A 16701-nucleotide genomic window follows, 5' to 3' on the forward strand; every position below is an offset into this window, starting at 1 on the left:
TTACAAATAGTGCTATTATGTCTACCAATGTACTTATTTGGTGAGATATTTTATTTAAAAAGCAACATATTATGTCATCAAAACTTACCACTTCTTAATCAGATTTCAGTGTGATCATGGGGTCTTGGAAACTTTTAGAAGAAGGGCGGGAGCACACATATTATTTTTCTAATGGTTAGCTATATCATTTGGCTATAAATGCTAACATACAAACTTACTTCTCTATAGGATAAATCTTGCACGTGATACAAAAAGGCCTCTCTCACACCCACATCCGCATTCACAGATACACAATTTAATGCATCGTGCGTCTGTATGATTGTACAGTTACTATAATTCATGTATACATGTTTTTCATTTTGTATTACTTCTACTATCTAGAAGTATCTTCAAAAACATCTTCTGTGGGATCTAAGAAGATGGAAAAAAGCAAAAGTGAAGAACAATGGGAAGACGAAGTCGAAGGTCTTGTTATGTGGTCTACAAAACTTGACCAAGAAAAATTAGATTAAACAATAGTTTTCATTTCTGTTACTCTTTTAAAAAGTACTTATTTGTTAATATTCAAACATTGTCTGGGAGAAACCCAATGCAGTTCATCTGGAATATGACTATTACCATGTTTGCATTACAAAAAGCCTTTGACAGCCTGAATTACCCTGTTGATAGCTCCCAGAATACCCTGTTTATAAAAGAGTCCAAATGCCAGCAAGCCCTTGGACATTTATTCTAGCATTAAACCTAAGTTCATTTTATCAAATGGACAGAAATTCATTTAAGTTTTGCACAAGCTGAATGTTATTCATGGTAGGCTAGATAGTATAAACTGCTTTCCAAAGAATGAAGTAACTGTAGAGTTACATCATCTACTGACATCACATCACAACTTTTCCTTTTTAGTTAATAAAATGCATTATATCACTGACACAAATTGGCAAGAATGTCATTTCTGCACCAATATTCCAGGGAAATTGGCTATTCATGTTCTGTAATCAGCGTCCAGCTCTATGGGCAGTAACGTTTTTGAGTTCTTTTTCAATTCTTAACTCCTTTTCTCTGCCTTCTGTGGGAAGCTTCTTTTGGCAACATTTCTTCCAGCCTATTTTTATTTATTTTATTTATTTTATTTTATTCAATTTGTATACCGCCCTTCTCCTAGTGGACTCAGGGCGGTGCACAGCCAGAACTAAAACACATACCAAAACAAAATTTAAAATTATTAAAAGAATTACATACTTTGGCCCAAATTTAAAACAATTCGAATTAAAACCCATTGACAGATAAAAGCTAAAAAACTAAAAAACTAAAAAAACTAAAAAAATTGGGGGGGGGGGTTTCACGCCAGCCCTGCTTGATGGAAAAGAAAAGTTTTCTGGGCACGGTGAAAAACCCGGAGATCCGATATCCTTCTTATCTCTGGGGGCAAATCGTTCCAGAGGGCAGGAGCTGCCACAGAGAAGGCCCTCCCCCTGGGGGTCGCCAGCCGACATTGCCTGGCTGACAGCACCCTGAGGAGTCCCTCTCTGTGGGAGCGTACTGATTGGTGGGAGGCTATCGGCGGCAGAAGGCGGTCCCGCAAATACCCAGGTCCTATGCCATGGAGCGCTTTAAAGGTGGTAACCAACACCTTGAAGCGCACCCGAAAGACCACTGGAAGCCAATGCAGCTCACGCAGGAGAGGTGTCACATGGGAGCGCCCCCTCGCTCCCATACTCCCCCGCGCGGCCGCATTCTGCACCAGTTGGAGCCTCCGGGTATTCCTCAAGGGGAGCCCCATGTAGAGAGCATTGCAGTAGTCCAGGCAGGAAGTAATGAGTGACTGAGTGACTGTGCGTAAGGAGTCCCGATCCAGAAAGGGACGCAACTGGCGAATCAGGCGGACCTGATAAAAAGCCCCCCTGGCCATGGCCGTCATATGCTCTTCTAAAGACAGCCATGCATCCAGGAGGACGCCCAAGTTGCGAGCCCCATCCATGGGGGCCAATAACTCGCCCCCAATAGCCAGCGATGGCACCAGCTGGCTATATCGGGACGCTGAAAGCCACTTTGCACAATAGCCATTTTGTGCAAAGCCGAATAGGAATGGGCTGTGATCTAAGCCAGGTTGCTGGCAACAACGGCACCATAAATATATAATTTTCAAAGTGATTGTGTGTATCTTCCTCTTATTCCACTACTTGGACAATGCCCTTGAGTGCAGCAAGCCAATAGTTAAATATTTTGAAGGAGATGATTATCAGAGTTCTGTCAATTCCAAGTAAAAAAATAAAGACCTCAAGAGCTGTTAATCATAAATTGGTTTTACACACAAAGAGGCCTATGAGCAGAACCAGGCTTTTCCATTTTGAACGAACGTTTTTATAGGCACTATTTTATTGCGTGCTCTTTTTATGAGTCCTAGGATCATGAGGCTTAAAAAGAGTCCACAGACAGTACTGGATGTGGGAGGAACAAAGTGTCAAGCTGAGCAGAGCTCCATATGCACATATGGGATCACTCAGAAAACATATCCTTTGTTTTAAAAGTACTTCAACTGAACACTGTACAGGCAAGTAGCAACTTTGTTAAATGAAACTAACACCACAATCTATTGGGGACGCTAATACAGGGGAAAAATTGGGCAAAGGCTTTCATTGATTTCAAAACATGTTGCCTCTCTATTTGATGAAGCTTCACCCTAAAACTGACAAACTAATACTGGACAGAATTAGCTGAGATGCATGCTTAAACCAGCCAATGCTAGCATTGCAAAGATGTTTAATTGCACTTTTTTCCCCCTAAGGAAGAATTTGGTATTGCTAACCTTTTTTAATATGAGAAAATGTTTCTTAATTCACAGCTGCTGCTATGGTAATAGAGCAGTGGCGCTAGTGCTATTTGAAAACAAGAAGAAGAGGATGAGTTACATCCAATCTTATGCTAATGGACATCTGGAGTCCTTGGTGTTCTCTGAGCTTCCTTGTTTGTAGACATTTCATTGCCCGACTAGGTAACATTATGACATTTCAACAATACAACCCTGAGCTTCCTATGCTCTTTTAATAGACATCTGCTACTCCTCCCTGAAGAAAGGCGACTTTCTGAAGCCAGTTGGGGAAGTTTGTGGGTATGATGCAAGATAAATAATCATCATTACCACAGCCACCATAATCTGTTCCCATGAGAAATGCTAATCCAGCAGCAGATCGACACCACTGACTCATAGTCTGAAACCCCTTATTTTTCTGATCCATATGAGAAACTCCTGACTGTATTCACTCCATGGCAAGCATATTAACCTGTCTTCCCAAACTCAAGTTCTGCTAAAGCATACATAATTTTGCTCCTTATGTTTTGTAAGAATCAACATTTTAAACTTCTTTGAAGGTGGAAGTAACTTTTCTCTCGCATCTAACAAAAATTGGCTGCTGTACTCTTTAAACTGACCAACCCAGTCCCTATTTTAAAATAAAAAAAGAGACATGCATGCATATGACTTCAAATCTGGATATTTTTATGGCTAAATAATACCCAGAAACAATTTCCTATATAAATTGGTGAAACCTACCCATAATATCTACAGTACTTCCATCATTTTGTAGCTTTATTTTAGTGTGACTTTGATTTCAGCAAGTACTCTTAAGCTCTGTGTCCTCTAGAAGGCGCTATTTCACTGCTATATTCACATTTTAACTCTTGAAAAACTCTTCCGGCACTGTTCTAATGAATAGATTTAAAGTAGCTGGTCTGAGCACTTTCCAGCTGTTAGTTATCTATGCAGATTGAAACAAAAACCCAACCATTATTGATGCAAAAGACTACATCTCTGGGTATGAGAATGTGTTGCTGAGCATGAAGGTATGAGAAACAGCCTATTATATTTTTGTTAATATAATACCGTATGTTAAGTGTTGTATCTAAAATTCCTGGGAACAATATAATAAATGTTTATACATATGCACAGTACACATATAACCACTGTTGTTCTACAAAATCACTTTTAATAGAAAATTTAGGAACATTAAATGAAATACATCAGTATAGTTTAGAAGTGTTCACAGAGGAAGTACTTGGTATTAAAAGCATAATGGCATTATTTTCCTCTAAAGGTGATCCTTCCTCCATTAAAGTCAAATATAAAACTTTCATTAGTTTCAGCAGTTGCTTGTATCTTGAAGTTGAAAGTTAACAAGTCTGTGCAGAAGAAAATAAAATAAAGCATCTCAATGCTAATGCTATTTGATGAGCATGGTGGTTGTTTCCTAAATTGATGCCCAGTAAGAAAAAGGTAGACGAGAAAGGCAAAACTAAAAGCAGTTTACAAGGAAAGGAATTAATTTAAGAGTGCAGATGAAAGTGTAAGAATGAGCCATAGAACTTCAACCCTTTGAATGTAATGGATCAGAGACATTTTAAAAAAATTAAATTCATAAGAAATTCAATAGGATTAGAAAAACTATTGTTCCTCTATAGTGGCAAGACTTCATTCCTCTGGTACAGTTTATTCCTCACTGCATGAAGTCTGACTGAGCTTCATTTTTGCCCTCTGTGTAATATCTTTGACAGTTTGTAAATTGGGGAATAGAATTATAAAATGCCTTTCTCTCTCTGTCTCTTCTTTCTTTCTACATGAGGTATTTGTTCATAAGGCTGTATGGCAGAAATTGATGGCAGAACATAGTTAAGTGTTTACAGTTATCTCTGCCTTACCTTAGAATGTTTCAGCTACTGATTTTTTTAAAAAAATTAAAAAATTGAATAGTTTGAAAATGTGTGCATTTAAAGAAGAAAAACAACACTGATATTTTTCATATGTCTTATTTAACGCCTACAACTGTTTGACTTTACTTTGTACTTTGTTACCAAGATCTGCAAGAGCCATTCAGTCTGAGATTCTCTTCAATAAATGTTAGAGAACAACAGCTATAAATTTGATCTCTTAAACCTTAGAAGCTTTTGTATATTCTTAGAATAAACTAGTTCAAATTTCATCAACTGAGTTAGTGGATAATCTCTCTAAAATTACAAGTATTGTAAACATTTGTGAGACTGCCCTATACTTCTTTTTAGTTAATTTAAAATTGATCGTAATCAAATCCAGTGCCAGTATTGTTCCATTAACATTCCTGAAATAGCTGTGTATTTATCATTCTCATACTAAAATAAAAGTATTAATTAAAATGTGTAGGAAATTCCCAGTGATTGCTCTTTTTTGCTTTTATTATTTCTACTTGGAATATACTTATAATGGAATAGTTCAGTGCATCCCAATATACAATCCACTAAAAAACAGCTGTATGTTTTCTCATTCATATGATTGTTCTGGTATTTGTAAGATTTTTTAAAAAGAAAGATCTAGCAATATTTCTGAGAAATACTTCAAGATTAACAGTAAAAATTATTGATACATTTTAAACTTCTTATAGGCCTTTTCTATCTGCTTGTTTATTTTTTCCTCACTTTATTTTGTTAAAAAAAAAAAAGATGAATCAGTTTAAAATGAACATTCAGAGAGATATCGTGCAAATTCCAGAATGCACATATTTACATGTTAATGTAATAAAAATCACATCTATATCAGTTATCACTGCAGTTAACAGAATACTGTTTATCTGTGATACATTTTTCATCAAAAAGCTCAATTAATTCCTTCACAAGGCCACTTAGATTATTCTATTCTGATTGTAGAACTGGATTGGGTCCCTTTTGGATCAGTTTTATATGCATTTATTTATTTTATTTATTTATTTATTGCGATTTATATGCCGCCTTTCTCCCTAGGGACTCAAGGAGGCTTACAAAATGACAACTTCAATACAAATCACAATACAATACAAAATTAAAATCAGTAACCCAATTAAAAAACAATTTAAAATTATACCAGTGTACCCCCAAACGGATCAGTTTAATTGGCGGAAGAGCCACGTCTTCAGCTCGCGACGGAAGGAAAGAAGGTTTATTCTATTTAAAAAAAATTGTTCCGCCAGATTATGATGATTGTTGGAAGAAATATCCATCTGGGTTCAGTTCCATTCCCCACATGTGTACCCCACTCCCTGTGCATGCGTGGCAGAGACCCGGAGACCAGCTGGCTGGCGGAAGTTGCACGCACATGCTTGGCAAAGCCAAGCTGGGGCGACAGCTCGCGTGCCACCTATGGCACGCGTGCCATAGGTTCACCATCACGGTTCTAGGAGAAGGGTGGGTACTAACTTTTTGCATGATTTTAACCTTGGCTACCATCTGAGACCATCTGTCCTATTTTACTTTTTATTGGAGGCTTTATATGTGTTATTGTCCTCTTCACATCCCAGGAACCAATATTATATCTATCTAAATATTAAATCCGATTATATATAAACAATATATGGTGTCTATTCCCAAGTTATTCATTTTTCCAAGAACTAGGCCTTTTACAGGTAGTCCTCGATGTAAGACCACAATTGAGCTCAACATTTCTATTGTTAAACAAGACAATTGTTAAGTGTCCCATTATCCCATTTTATGACCTTTCTTGCCATAGTTGTTAAGTGAATCACTGCAGTTAAGTTAGTAACACTGTTGTTAAATGAATCTAGCTTCCCCATTGACTTTGCTTCTCAGAAGGTTGCAAAAGGTGATCACGCAATCCTGGGACATTGCAACTGTGATAAATACATTTCAGTTGCCAAGCGTCTAAATTTTGACCATGTGACCATGGGGATGTTGCAATGGTCATAAGTGTGAAATGAAGTCACAAGTCACTTTTTTCAGTGTTGTTGTAAGTTCAAACAGTCACTAAATGAATGGTTGTAAATCAAGGACTACCTGTAGTTGGATTCTAAAGGCAATAAGGCACACAAAATTTCAAGCAACACTGGTTAATTCTTAGGACTTTTTTAATGGCTAGTAAGTTCATTCATCATTATAAGATTCAGTGCTTTAGAATGCAGGTTAATAAAAAAAAGGCCAATAATCATCCTCTAATCAAGATGAGCAACTAACATTAGTTTCAGTACGCATATAAATATGTAAATAGAAATATGTATAAAATAGAAATATATAACACAAAATATTGAATGTTGTAAAGGTTTTATATTCATAGAACGTTATAGGACTTGTTACTGCCAGGCTGAAGCCAGTTTACATTTCTGATCCCTGAGCAGAGAACAGACTTAAATATGCTAATTACAGACAGGCAGTCTCAGGCATCTTTCCTTCTGCTGTCGTGAGTAAGAGTCATTCTTTGTAAGTGCCATGTGGACTTTTCCTCAATTAAATGTGCATTTGTTCTCCACCCTTTTGCCTGTTTAAAAAGTGGAATAAATGAAAATTGTTGAAAAATGTTCAGGAAAGAAGGTGAGCTAAAGGCATCATCCTTTAAAGACATCTAAGGAGACGCTCTCTCTCTCTCTCCTAAATGTCATCCAGGAAAGATGACATGTCTGTCTACACATTATTTTATAGATATGATAAACGATGCAAACAGGAACCTGCATGACATGTTAAAATTAAGAATTGCTATTGAGTTAACCTATTCTCCTTTTGGGGAAAGCTTCAAGCAAGTTCAATGCTAAATATTTCTCTTTTTCTTATCTGGCACATTTCTTCCTTTCAAGATGATGAATTTTCCACTCCTAATTTCAGTTCAGCTTTGAAAAAAAGGTCCTTCTTCTCCCCATATGTTCCTATTTAAAAAAAAAAAAGCCAGCTGTGGAATAGGGAAAGGGAGAAAGTGTTGTATATTTTCCATTCAGATTTATTTTTTATTGAATAGCACCTCTCCTCGTGGGGAAATAAAACTGGCTTTATAGAAGAATGCCTATTAAAGCAGAAAGACAAAGTGAGAAAAGCAAAGATATATGAGATGTCTATGCAGATTCTCAATCATCCAAGTCATGGTTGCCCCCAAGCTATTTTTTTCCAAAAGGCAGCAGGACTTACTTGGGTTTTGATTTGAAAATGTTTCAAAGAAAAACCCAAGAAACGCCAGTTGCCTTTTAGAAAAAGCACCTTTGGAAGGATGTGAAATGCTCTTGTGCCACTTCTTATAAACCTTTGATTCAACAAGTAATAAAGGCCAGTTAAGGCAGGGTGGAAAACCAGTGGTGAGGAGAACAGAGCCACTGGCAAAGGAAGGACTCTGCCAGGATTGCTATTAAATGATAAAGTTTGTCCACCAGGAAGAAAAGATGCCTAGAGCAGCCCAAATGGCTGAAGGATAAACAAACTTCAACAACAGCCAATAGAGAAAGGATACTACCATTCATCTGAAGGAGGGGTGGGACTACATTACAACCTTTTCAGACTCTCTCTCCCAAGTTCATGTCTCGGTTTGGAAAGTGCCCCTTAGCACTGCATAGCAAGATAATTGCTACAAGAACAGCCATAGACATCATAACATGCTATGAACATTATGGCCACTGTGTCCCGATAGAGACATAGAGATCCAAATATGTGTAGTTATGGATTTCCTCATTTGCACTTTGCTGAATGAAATCAAATGAATGAAGGCAAATATACATATCCCAGGAGTAATGTTTCAGGATCCAATCTGGCTAGGTAACGGGGACCAGAGGTTTAGTCTTCCAAGCTTTCAGACTCATGCTGGAGCCCATGGGAACTTTGTTCTACGAGAATGTGAGAGAAGTTCCCTCAGGATGGGCTCTAGTATGAGTCGGAAAAGTCTGAAGGCTAAACCTCTGGTCCCAGTAACGGGTCCAGATTGGATCCTGTGAAATCAAATGAGTGATCATAGCTTTCTATCTACCTCTCTAATACATTAACGCATTGGATAGATACTGTTTTACTCTGGGGTGCAGCACACAGATAAAATATTTAATGTGCTTGCATGTCAGAATGGAAACTGATTTCTGATTCTTCCTGGAAAATCAATTAAAAAAAAAATATTTTAAGAAAGTAGAAAAATTGTTAATGTGATTTCTAAACCAACTCATACCAAATTCATTGGTATGAATTTAATGACAATTGTTCCAATGTTTTTTTGACAAAAATATTTTCAAATTGCATTTTTTATTGTAAGCCATCCAGAGTTACTCAGTTCTGTAGAAATGTGAGGAATGAATGTATTAATAAATAAATTTATTTATTTATTTATTATATTTCTATACCACCTTTCTCCCGTAGGACTCTAGGCGGTGTACAGTCAAGAAAAATATAGACACACAAACATCATAAAATTGCTAATTAAAATTATTACTTAGTTTGGTCAATTAAATAAAACCCAGAATTAGATAACATTTTAAAAAAAAATCATTCACATGTTCATATGTTTAGCCCCGCCTGTTGGAACAATAATGGTAGAGCTGACTAATGTTTATGCTGAGCCTAAAAAAAGCTGCTGCTGGAAATTTCCTCAATCCGCTTGAGCCCAGAAATGCAGATAAACTCAAAGTGAAGATAGCTGAGTTAGGAAATGCTTGCTGGGTGGTAAGTTTACTATCCTTTCCTTACTGAATGCTAATATTACTAAATCTATGGTGAATTATTTCTTCTTCTAGTTATTCTTATCATATTCCTGGATTCAGCTGCTCTGTAAAAAAACAAAAAACAAAGATACCCTTAAATCAATTTGATTTCTAGGAGTCCACTGATCATAGATCATGTCAATTTTGGTATATTTAGTCTACTGTCCTAGTATTTCTCAATGAAATTCCATTGAAGTCTTAACCTATCCTAACCCTTTGTGGCTTCTGTGGCCAAAAATAGCCAGTTGTTATACCTACCATTATTATATAACTATAATGCATCTGGTTCCAAGGAATATATCCTGCAAGGTGTGAGGTTTGTTGATCAAACATGACTGATGCCACCACAATTTTTGAATTCAAAATCCCACTCAATGCATCTGCAAACAAATAAAACAACATGCATATTAACCTTTTCTTTCTGCTTTTATGTGACCATAACTGAGAACATCTGTGTAAAGAGAATATGTTTTCCCAAGGCCTGGTAATACAATCCTATTGTTTTTAAGTAATAAAATCTGTTGCATATTTTAACATTGCAAATCTCTCTGTGTCTATCTCTTATATTGAGATTCCTTTTCAACATGAAATTAAGAGTTTGGATTGATTCAAACAATTTAAAAGCAAAGATAATAAAATCATCTTAGATTCAAGTAGTAGGCCATCATATTCCCTAAGATTTAAAATTGCAGCTAATTCATTTTAAAATCATATTCCTAGTGAAGCTGAAAGTTTTCAGTGGTCATGTGAAATACTCTACCATATCATTCTTGTTCATGTATAAACTGATTGTTATTACAGTTGCCAATTGCCATCAATAAAATTTGTGGCCAGCATTGAATATGAGCTGATATTTCCCATATGCACATCCAATATTTTCCCTACTTTAGTCTGTATATCCATGTTTGTGTTTAGGAAAGAATAGGCTAGATGCTACCATAATTATCTAGTCCAGACCATATGGTGTAGAACAGAGGTGTCAAACTCGATTTTATTGACGGCTGGATCAGCATTGTGGTTATCCTTCGGGGGCTGAGGGGAGGAGGTGCATGGCTGGGGTGGTTGCGGCTACTGGGCATAGCCCGGAGGCATTGCCAGCTTGATGTTGCTTGCATGAGTGGTGCCTGTGACGCCCAGGCGGGGTTGGGTGGGGAATCCAGGGGTCTCCGGTGGGTGGGGCAGTGGGTGGGAGGCTTGTCCCATTAGGTGAGGTGAGGCAGGGGATGGGGCAGCTACAGCTGGTGTGTCTTTACTTGACCCCTGCCAGGCTGGTCTGGTGGGGGGGATAGCCTTCCGTCTTCTCTGCTGCATCACGAATGGGGATTCGTGATCCCCATCCCCCAAGCCCTGATGTTGGGCTGAGATGATTTGAAACATTCATATCCATATCTCCTCTTTAGGTTGGCATGCTTTGACAACTGTGCTCTTTTATTACATAACTATAGCCCCTCCTTTACATAATAACACGTTTGTCTTGCATTGCCTCCATCCTCTTCCTCCAGCTCCATCGCACATGCGGGACAAGCCTCCCCCATTGGCCAACCGGACAAGCCTCCCCCATTGGCCAACCTGACCCTGGGTGAACCGGTTGTTAAATTACCCCCTGCTATCAAAATGGATCCTGGGCACTGCGCTGCAATGGAGAAACGGGAAACAGAGCATCCGGCATGAAGGAAGGAGGAGAAGCAGGGAGAAGAAAGAGGGAAAATGGCCTTCTCCTTCCCTCGCGCCGGCCATTTCATTGCCCATTTTTCCATTGCAGTGCAGCGCCTAGGATCCACTGTGATAGCGGGTGGTGGTGGTGGTGTAATTTAACAAGTGGTTCACCTGAACTGATGCGAACCAGCTGAATCCCACCACTGGTAACTCTCCTACCGGGACTTAGGATTCTTTTATCTAATCATTGTCTTGGTAGGCATTTCCCTCTTCTCATGAGGACTGGAGGGTCATTCCATAAGGAAATAAGGGGGGGGAATCCCAACCTCGAGTGCATGCATCCACCTTTGCCCACCTCAACTCTGTTTTTCCCCTCATACTGTCTGAACATCATCAGGGGTGCAAAGTCTTTGTACCTTTCCTTCATCATCCAGACAAATCTGATTCTGGAAGAATGATCCGGTGAGTCCCTCCCTCCCTCTTCACTTTCCATGCTTCAGAAAATACTTGGGTGTCAGCATTTGTGGTTTCCCAAGAGAACTGCTTAAAAATCAAGATGGCATTTTGTGCATGTCTATTTAGGAATATGTCCTGTTGATCTGGGTAGGAATTAATTTTTTTTTAAAAATGTAGAATTGCATTTCTCAGCTGCAGTGCAGGTGTGTCTTGAATCTCTTGGGAGTGGGACTTCCTCTGGAGTAACCATAAATGGAAATAAGATTTGCAAGAGGAAAATGGGTCATCATATGGCTTCAACCAGGCAATCACAATGGAGAAAAAGTGTCATCAACCTCCATCCTAAATATATATCCATCAATATAAGCACATTATTTTTCTTGTGCTTTTCCATTAATAAATAGTTAAATAACATAAACATTTTTCCAGATAAGGGTTGTTGGCAACAAAATTATATTATTGCAAACAGAACAGAAAAAAGATAAAAAGCAAAACCAATTTCAAAGCTGCTGTTGCTGCTGCTTCCAATGGCACAAGTTTTGAAAAATTAAAATGAGGGTTGAGTGATTTCACATTACAAACATTTCCTCATGTAGAACTAAAGTTAGATGTTTTTAACAGATATCATGAAAATGCCAATATAGAACTGAAATATATTGTGAATAGAATAGAATAGAATAGAATAGAATAGAATAGAATAGAATAGAATAGAATAGAATAGAATTCTTTATTGGCCAAGTGTGATTGGACACACAAGGAATTTGTCTTTAGTGCATAAGCTCTCATTGTACATTAAAGCTATAAGTGATAAATCATGATCATAGTCACCATAAAAATACATTCATCATAAATCATAAGATACAACACTTAGTGATAGTCATAGGATACTAAATAAGCAATCAACATAAACCGCACTAGGAAACTAAATAAAACAATATAAATCGTAAAGATACAAGCAACAAAATTATAACCATAAATAGAGAAAGAGACAGGTAATAGGAAAGATGAGAAGAATAATATTAATACAGCCTTACTAAATAGTTTAACAGTGTTGTGGGAAATTAATTGTTTAGCAGAGTTATGGTATGGGGGAAAAACTGTCCTTGTGTCTAGTTGTTCTGGTGTGCAGTGCCCTATAGTGTCGTTTTGAGGGTAGAAATTGATATACTGCTTATACATAGTAACATACCTTTGTGAAAGAATCTCTTTTTTTCTATGCAACTAAGCATGGAAACAGGCTAAACAGAGAAATGATCTCTGTTTATAAGTAACATCAATTGTTCCAAATGTTAAACTTTTATCTAAGGAAAAGTAATCATATCCCATATAAATATGCAAATATGCCTATCCCACATATTTACTTAGGAATGAGTAAATGAATATTAACTTGTTTACTTAACAGGTCTCTTAATTATAAATTTCATTTTATTTTTTATTAGAAATGATAATTTTGCATTTAGAACATTTTATTTTTGCTCTATTGCTAATTATCATTTAGTGCTTTGCCTCTCTGTCAGAGGTTCTGGAATTTTGTTTTAAGCTCTGTAAACTGAATTAAAAAAAATAGGACATGCTTTAAAAAAAAAACTGTTCTATGTTATCCAGGTCTAAAAAAACCAAATAAATTTAAAAATTAATACTGATTGTTTAGGGGCTAAAAGTAACTGGAGTAAAGGACTGGAATTTAGGCTGAATTGGTTGACTGTGAGAAGGTTATTCTTCCCCTCCTTTCAACCCATTTAAGGTTTTCAAGTGTCTTGAGAGAACAAATTTGAACCATGATTTCTCCCCCACCCTCAAGTGGGAGGAGATGATTCTTATTAGCCCTTCAGCAGGGCTGAATTTCTTCTTCCAACCATCTGAGTAGAAGATTCTTGAATATTATCCCACCTTACAGCAAAATAAATTCATGTAGTTTACTATTTCTTTAAAGCATGTTCTCGTGAATCGACTGACAGCCCTCAGTGCAGACACATATTTACCTAAGAATGCAACTCAAGTTTTAAAACATGACTGGGTGGGGAGTGGAAAGCAGAGAAACAGATTCCTCTTGCTTTTCTGGCAACTGACCTAAAAAAGCATAATAATGAGGCCTTCGGGGCCTTTTAATTTTCTTTTATGGGTGGCTGGCAACCTTCTTGAGAAGACATGCCAGAAGCAACAAGCCAGGCTGCACTAATTAAAGAGGCAGGTAGATCTTTGTATTGGGAAGTGACCTTCTCTCTCCTTATGGACTGTAGGCTTAGGTAGCCAAGTCTTTGGAGCCAAGAAAATATCCCAGACAGGTGGTTTGAGAACCAATGATGTGTTGTGCCAATTGAATGAATCCAAAGAAAGAATGCAACTGGAGGAAACTTGGGAAGGAAATCCAATCCAATCCTTTATGGCATCCTTGTGGCAAGGATGCCGTAAGTGGCTGTAGACCATTACTGGGCCCTGAGCCATTCAGAATTGGCCCACAGAAATGGCAGGTGAGCCTCCGCACATCCCCACTTGCACAAGCAGCAGGTAAGTGTGGATGAATTTGTGTGAGCGGTGGGTGCACATGCCCACCACTCGCACAAATAGAGCTGCACATGCTTGCCCAGTACTCACACGGAACCACTTCTCTCCCCCTACGCCGGGCTGCAAAGCCAGATAGGTTTGGGAATTCTGCTGTAGACTCCCTGAACTTCAGAGTATTTATAGGATAATGTTTTGAAGGGCATTTTTCTATTTGGGGCTGTATTTTTCGATAAATGAGCAGTGTGGTGGCCTAGTGGTGAAGATGCTCACCTCTTACAAGGTTGAGAGTTCAATCCTAGGCAGCAACAGATGTTTCTCTATCAGGGCACAAAGAGAAAATATCTGCTGCAAACTCCATATGGGCATCAGGAAGAGCATCTGGCCAGTAAATGCTCAGTTCCATTCATTCGCCTGACTCTACTCTGAATTAAGGGATTACAGGGTCATAAAAAGGGAATTATTGTTCATTTTGATAAATTGATACCTTGGATTTTTGCCAAGAATGGCGCAGTGGTTAAAATGCAGCATTGCAGTCTGACTCTGCCCACAGTCAGGACTTCAATCTTGACCGGCTCAAGGTTGATCCATCTTTTTGAGATCAGTAAAATGAGGACCCAGATTGTTGGGGGCAATAAGATGACATTTGTAAGCCACTCAGAAAGCGCTGTAAAGCACTATGGAACAGTACATAAGTGTTAAATACTGTTGCTATTGCTATTTGTCCTGTGGTAAGAGCATCCCAGTTTTAACATGACACCATATTCTTGACTGAGTAAATAATGGTGCCTCATTTCCTGGTGTCTACAAGGCAAAAATCTTTCCCACTGTTTGCATGAATGTCACTAAATATTAACCTCTTTCCCAAAGTTCTAAGAATGCTGTCAAAGGAAGTCATCTTCTTCCCTTAAGTAATTGCCATGCGGGGATTATTCAGGTAGGCATTACAGTTGGAAATGGAACTTCCCTTCCTCATATATTGTAATTCCAGGAAATCTCATGTGACAAGAAATTTGGGGGGGGGGGGCGGCACACGCAGGGGAAGCCAGTTTTTTAAATAGAAGATATTTTTCATTTTTGGAAAAAAAATATTGTTGGTGGGGGATTCTCATGAGATCACAGCTGCAGAGGGAGGAACTGACTTTGAAGTCCACCTCCACCCCACATATGGCAACTCCCCTTAGAAAGCTTCCGTGCAAAATCAAGATTTATTTCCATTTAATTAAAATTAGAGTTGGGAGAAAATGGTTGACCCCCTCCTCTTTGTGGAAACTTCCCCTTACTGTTCCTTCCTACTATATATAGCGATGGAACTTTTAACAATATTAAATGGATTTCACATGTAAGATAGTTCCTTTGAAGTGGTTGTATTCTGGCCTAGTTCAAAGGAATTATGCTCTTGAACTGCTTTTCTTCTTCTTTTTTTAAAAAAGCTCTTATCAGAAAGTTAAACCGTGGCTGAGAACTGTTCCATCAACAGAAGTATTTTGCATACTTTTTACATGTATGTAAATCTACAATTCTCTTCACAGAAAACACTGTATATAGTCCGAAGGAGAGAGGATACCATTAAAATCGTTTTAATACATTATTGGCTTAAACTTTGTATAAGGAAATGTATATTAAAGGTAAAGGTTCCCCTCGCACATATGTGCTAGTTGTTCTCGACTCTAGGGGGCAGTGCTCATCTCTGTTTCAAAGCCGAAGAGCCAGCGCTGTTTGAAGACATCTCCGTGGTCATGTGGCCGGCATGACTAAACTCCAAAGGCGCATGGAACACTGTTATCTTCCCACCAAAGGTGGTCCCTATTTTTCTACTTGCATTTTTTACGTGCTTTTGAACTGCTAGGTTGGCAGAAACTGGGACAAGTAATGGGAGTTTACCCTGTTATGCGGCACTAAGGATTTGAACCACTGAACTGCCGATCTTTCGATTGACAAGCTAAGTGTCTTAGCCACTAAGGCACTGCATCTCTTTTCTATTATTATATTATATTAGAAATGTATATTACAAGGGCATTAATTATGTAATTGTGTATGGTGCATACAACATATCACATATTAACACCTGGTATTTATGTTAAATCCCTACAACTGTTCCGTAGAGGACCAGTGCTGCTATTCCATAAGTACAGGTAGTCCTCAATTTACATGCCCAATTGAGCCCAAATGTTTAGTTGCTAAGCAAGACAATTGTTAAATGAATTTTGCCCCATTTTATGATCTTTCTTGCCACAGTTATGTGAATCACTGCAGTTATCAAGCTAATAACATGATTGTTAAATGAATCGGGCTTTCCCATTGACTTTGCTTGTCAGAAGGTCACAAAAAGTGATCATATGTCCCCGAGGCACTGCAACTGTCACACATGCGAGTCAGTTGTAAGCATCTGAATTTTGATCACATAATCATGGGGATGCTGCAACAGTCGTAAGTGTGAAAAATAGTCATGTCACTTTTCCCCATGCTGTTGTCGCAATAGCAATAGCAATAGCAGTAGCACTTATATACCATTTCACAGTGCTTTACAGCCCTCTCTAAGTGGTTTACAGAGTCAGCATATTTCCCCAACAATCTGGGTCCTCATTTTACCAACCTTGGAAGGATGGAAGGCTGAGTCAAACTTGAGCCTGGTGAGATT

The 16701-nt window shown here is 38.1% G+C and overlaps 1 protein-coding gene across 6 annotated transcripts in view; it reads left to right on the forward strand.

Moving 5' to 3' along the window:
- Positions 1–16701, forward strand: part of UBE2U (ubiquitin conjugating enzyme E2 U) — a 61011-nt gene that overhangs the window by 29335 nt on the left and 14975 nt on the right. For 4 of the 6 annotated variants that reach the window (XM_034415252.3, XM_034415251.3, XM_034415254.3 and 1 more), the window contains one exon: positions 382–1209. The exons of 1 other annotated variant lie outside the window; for it this stretch is intronic. In XM_034415252.3, coding sequence (XP_034271143.1) covers positions 382–512 — 131 coding nt within the window. In that variant the 3' untranslated portion in view covers positions 513–1209. Of the gene's footprint in view, positions 1–381; positions 1210–5760; positions 6970–16701 lie in introns of those variants that run through there. One more of the 6 variants, XM_060689948.2, reaches the window with a different exon arrangement.

Source organism: Pantherophis guttatus, chromosome 3 (assembly GCF_059756535.1).
Source record: "Pantherophis guttatus breed Tessera chromosome 3, ASM5975653v1, whole genome shotgun sequence".
Lineage (NCBI taxonomy): Eukaryota > Metazoa > Chordata > Lepidosauria > Squamata > Colubridae > Pantherophis > Pantherophis guttatus.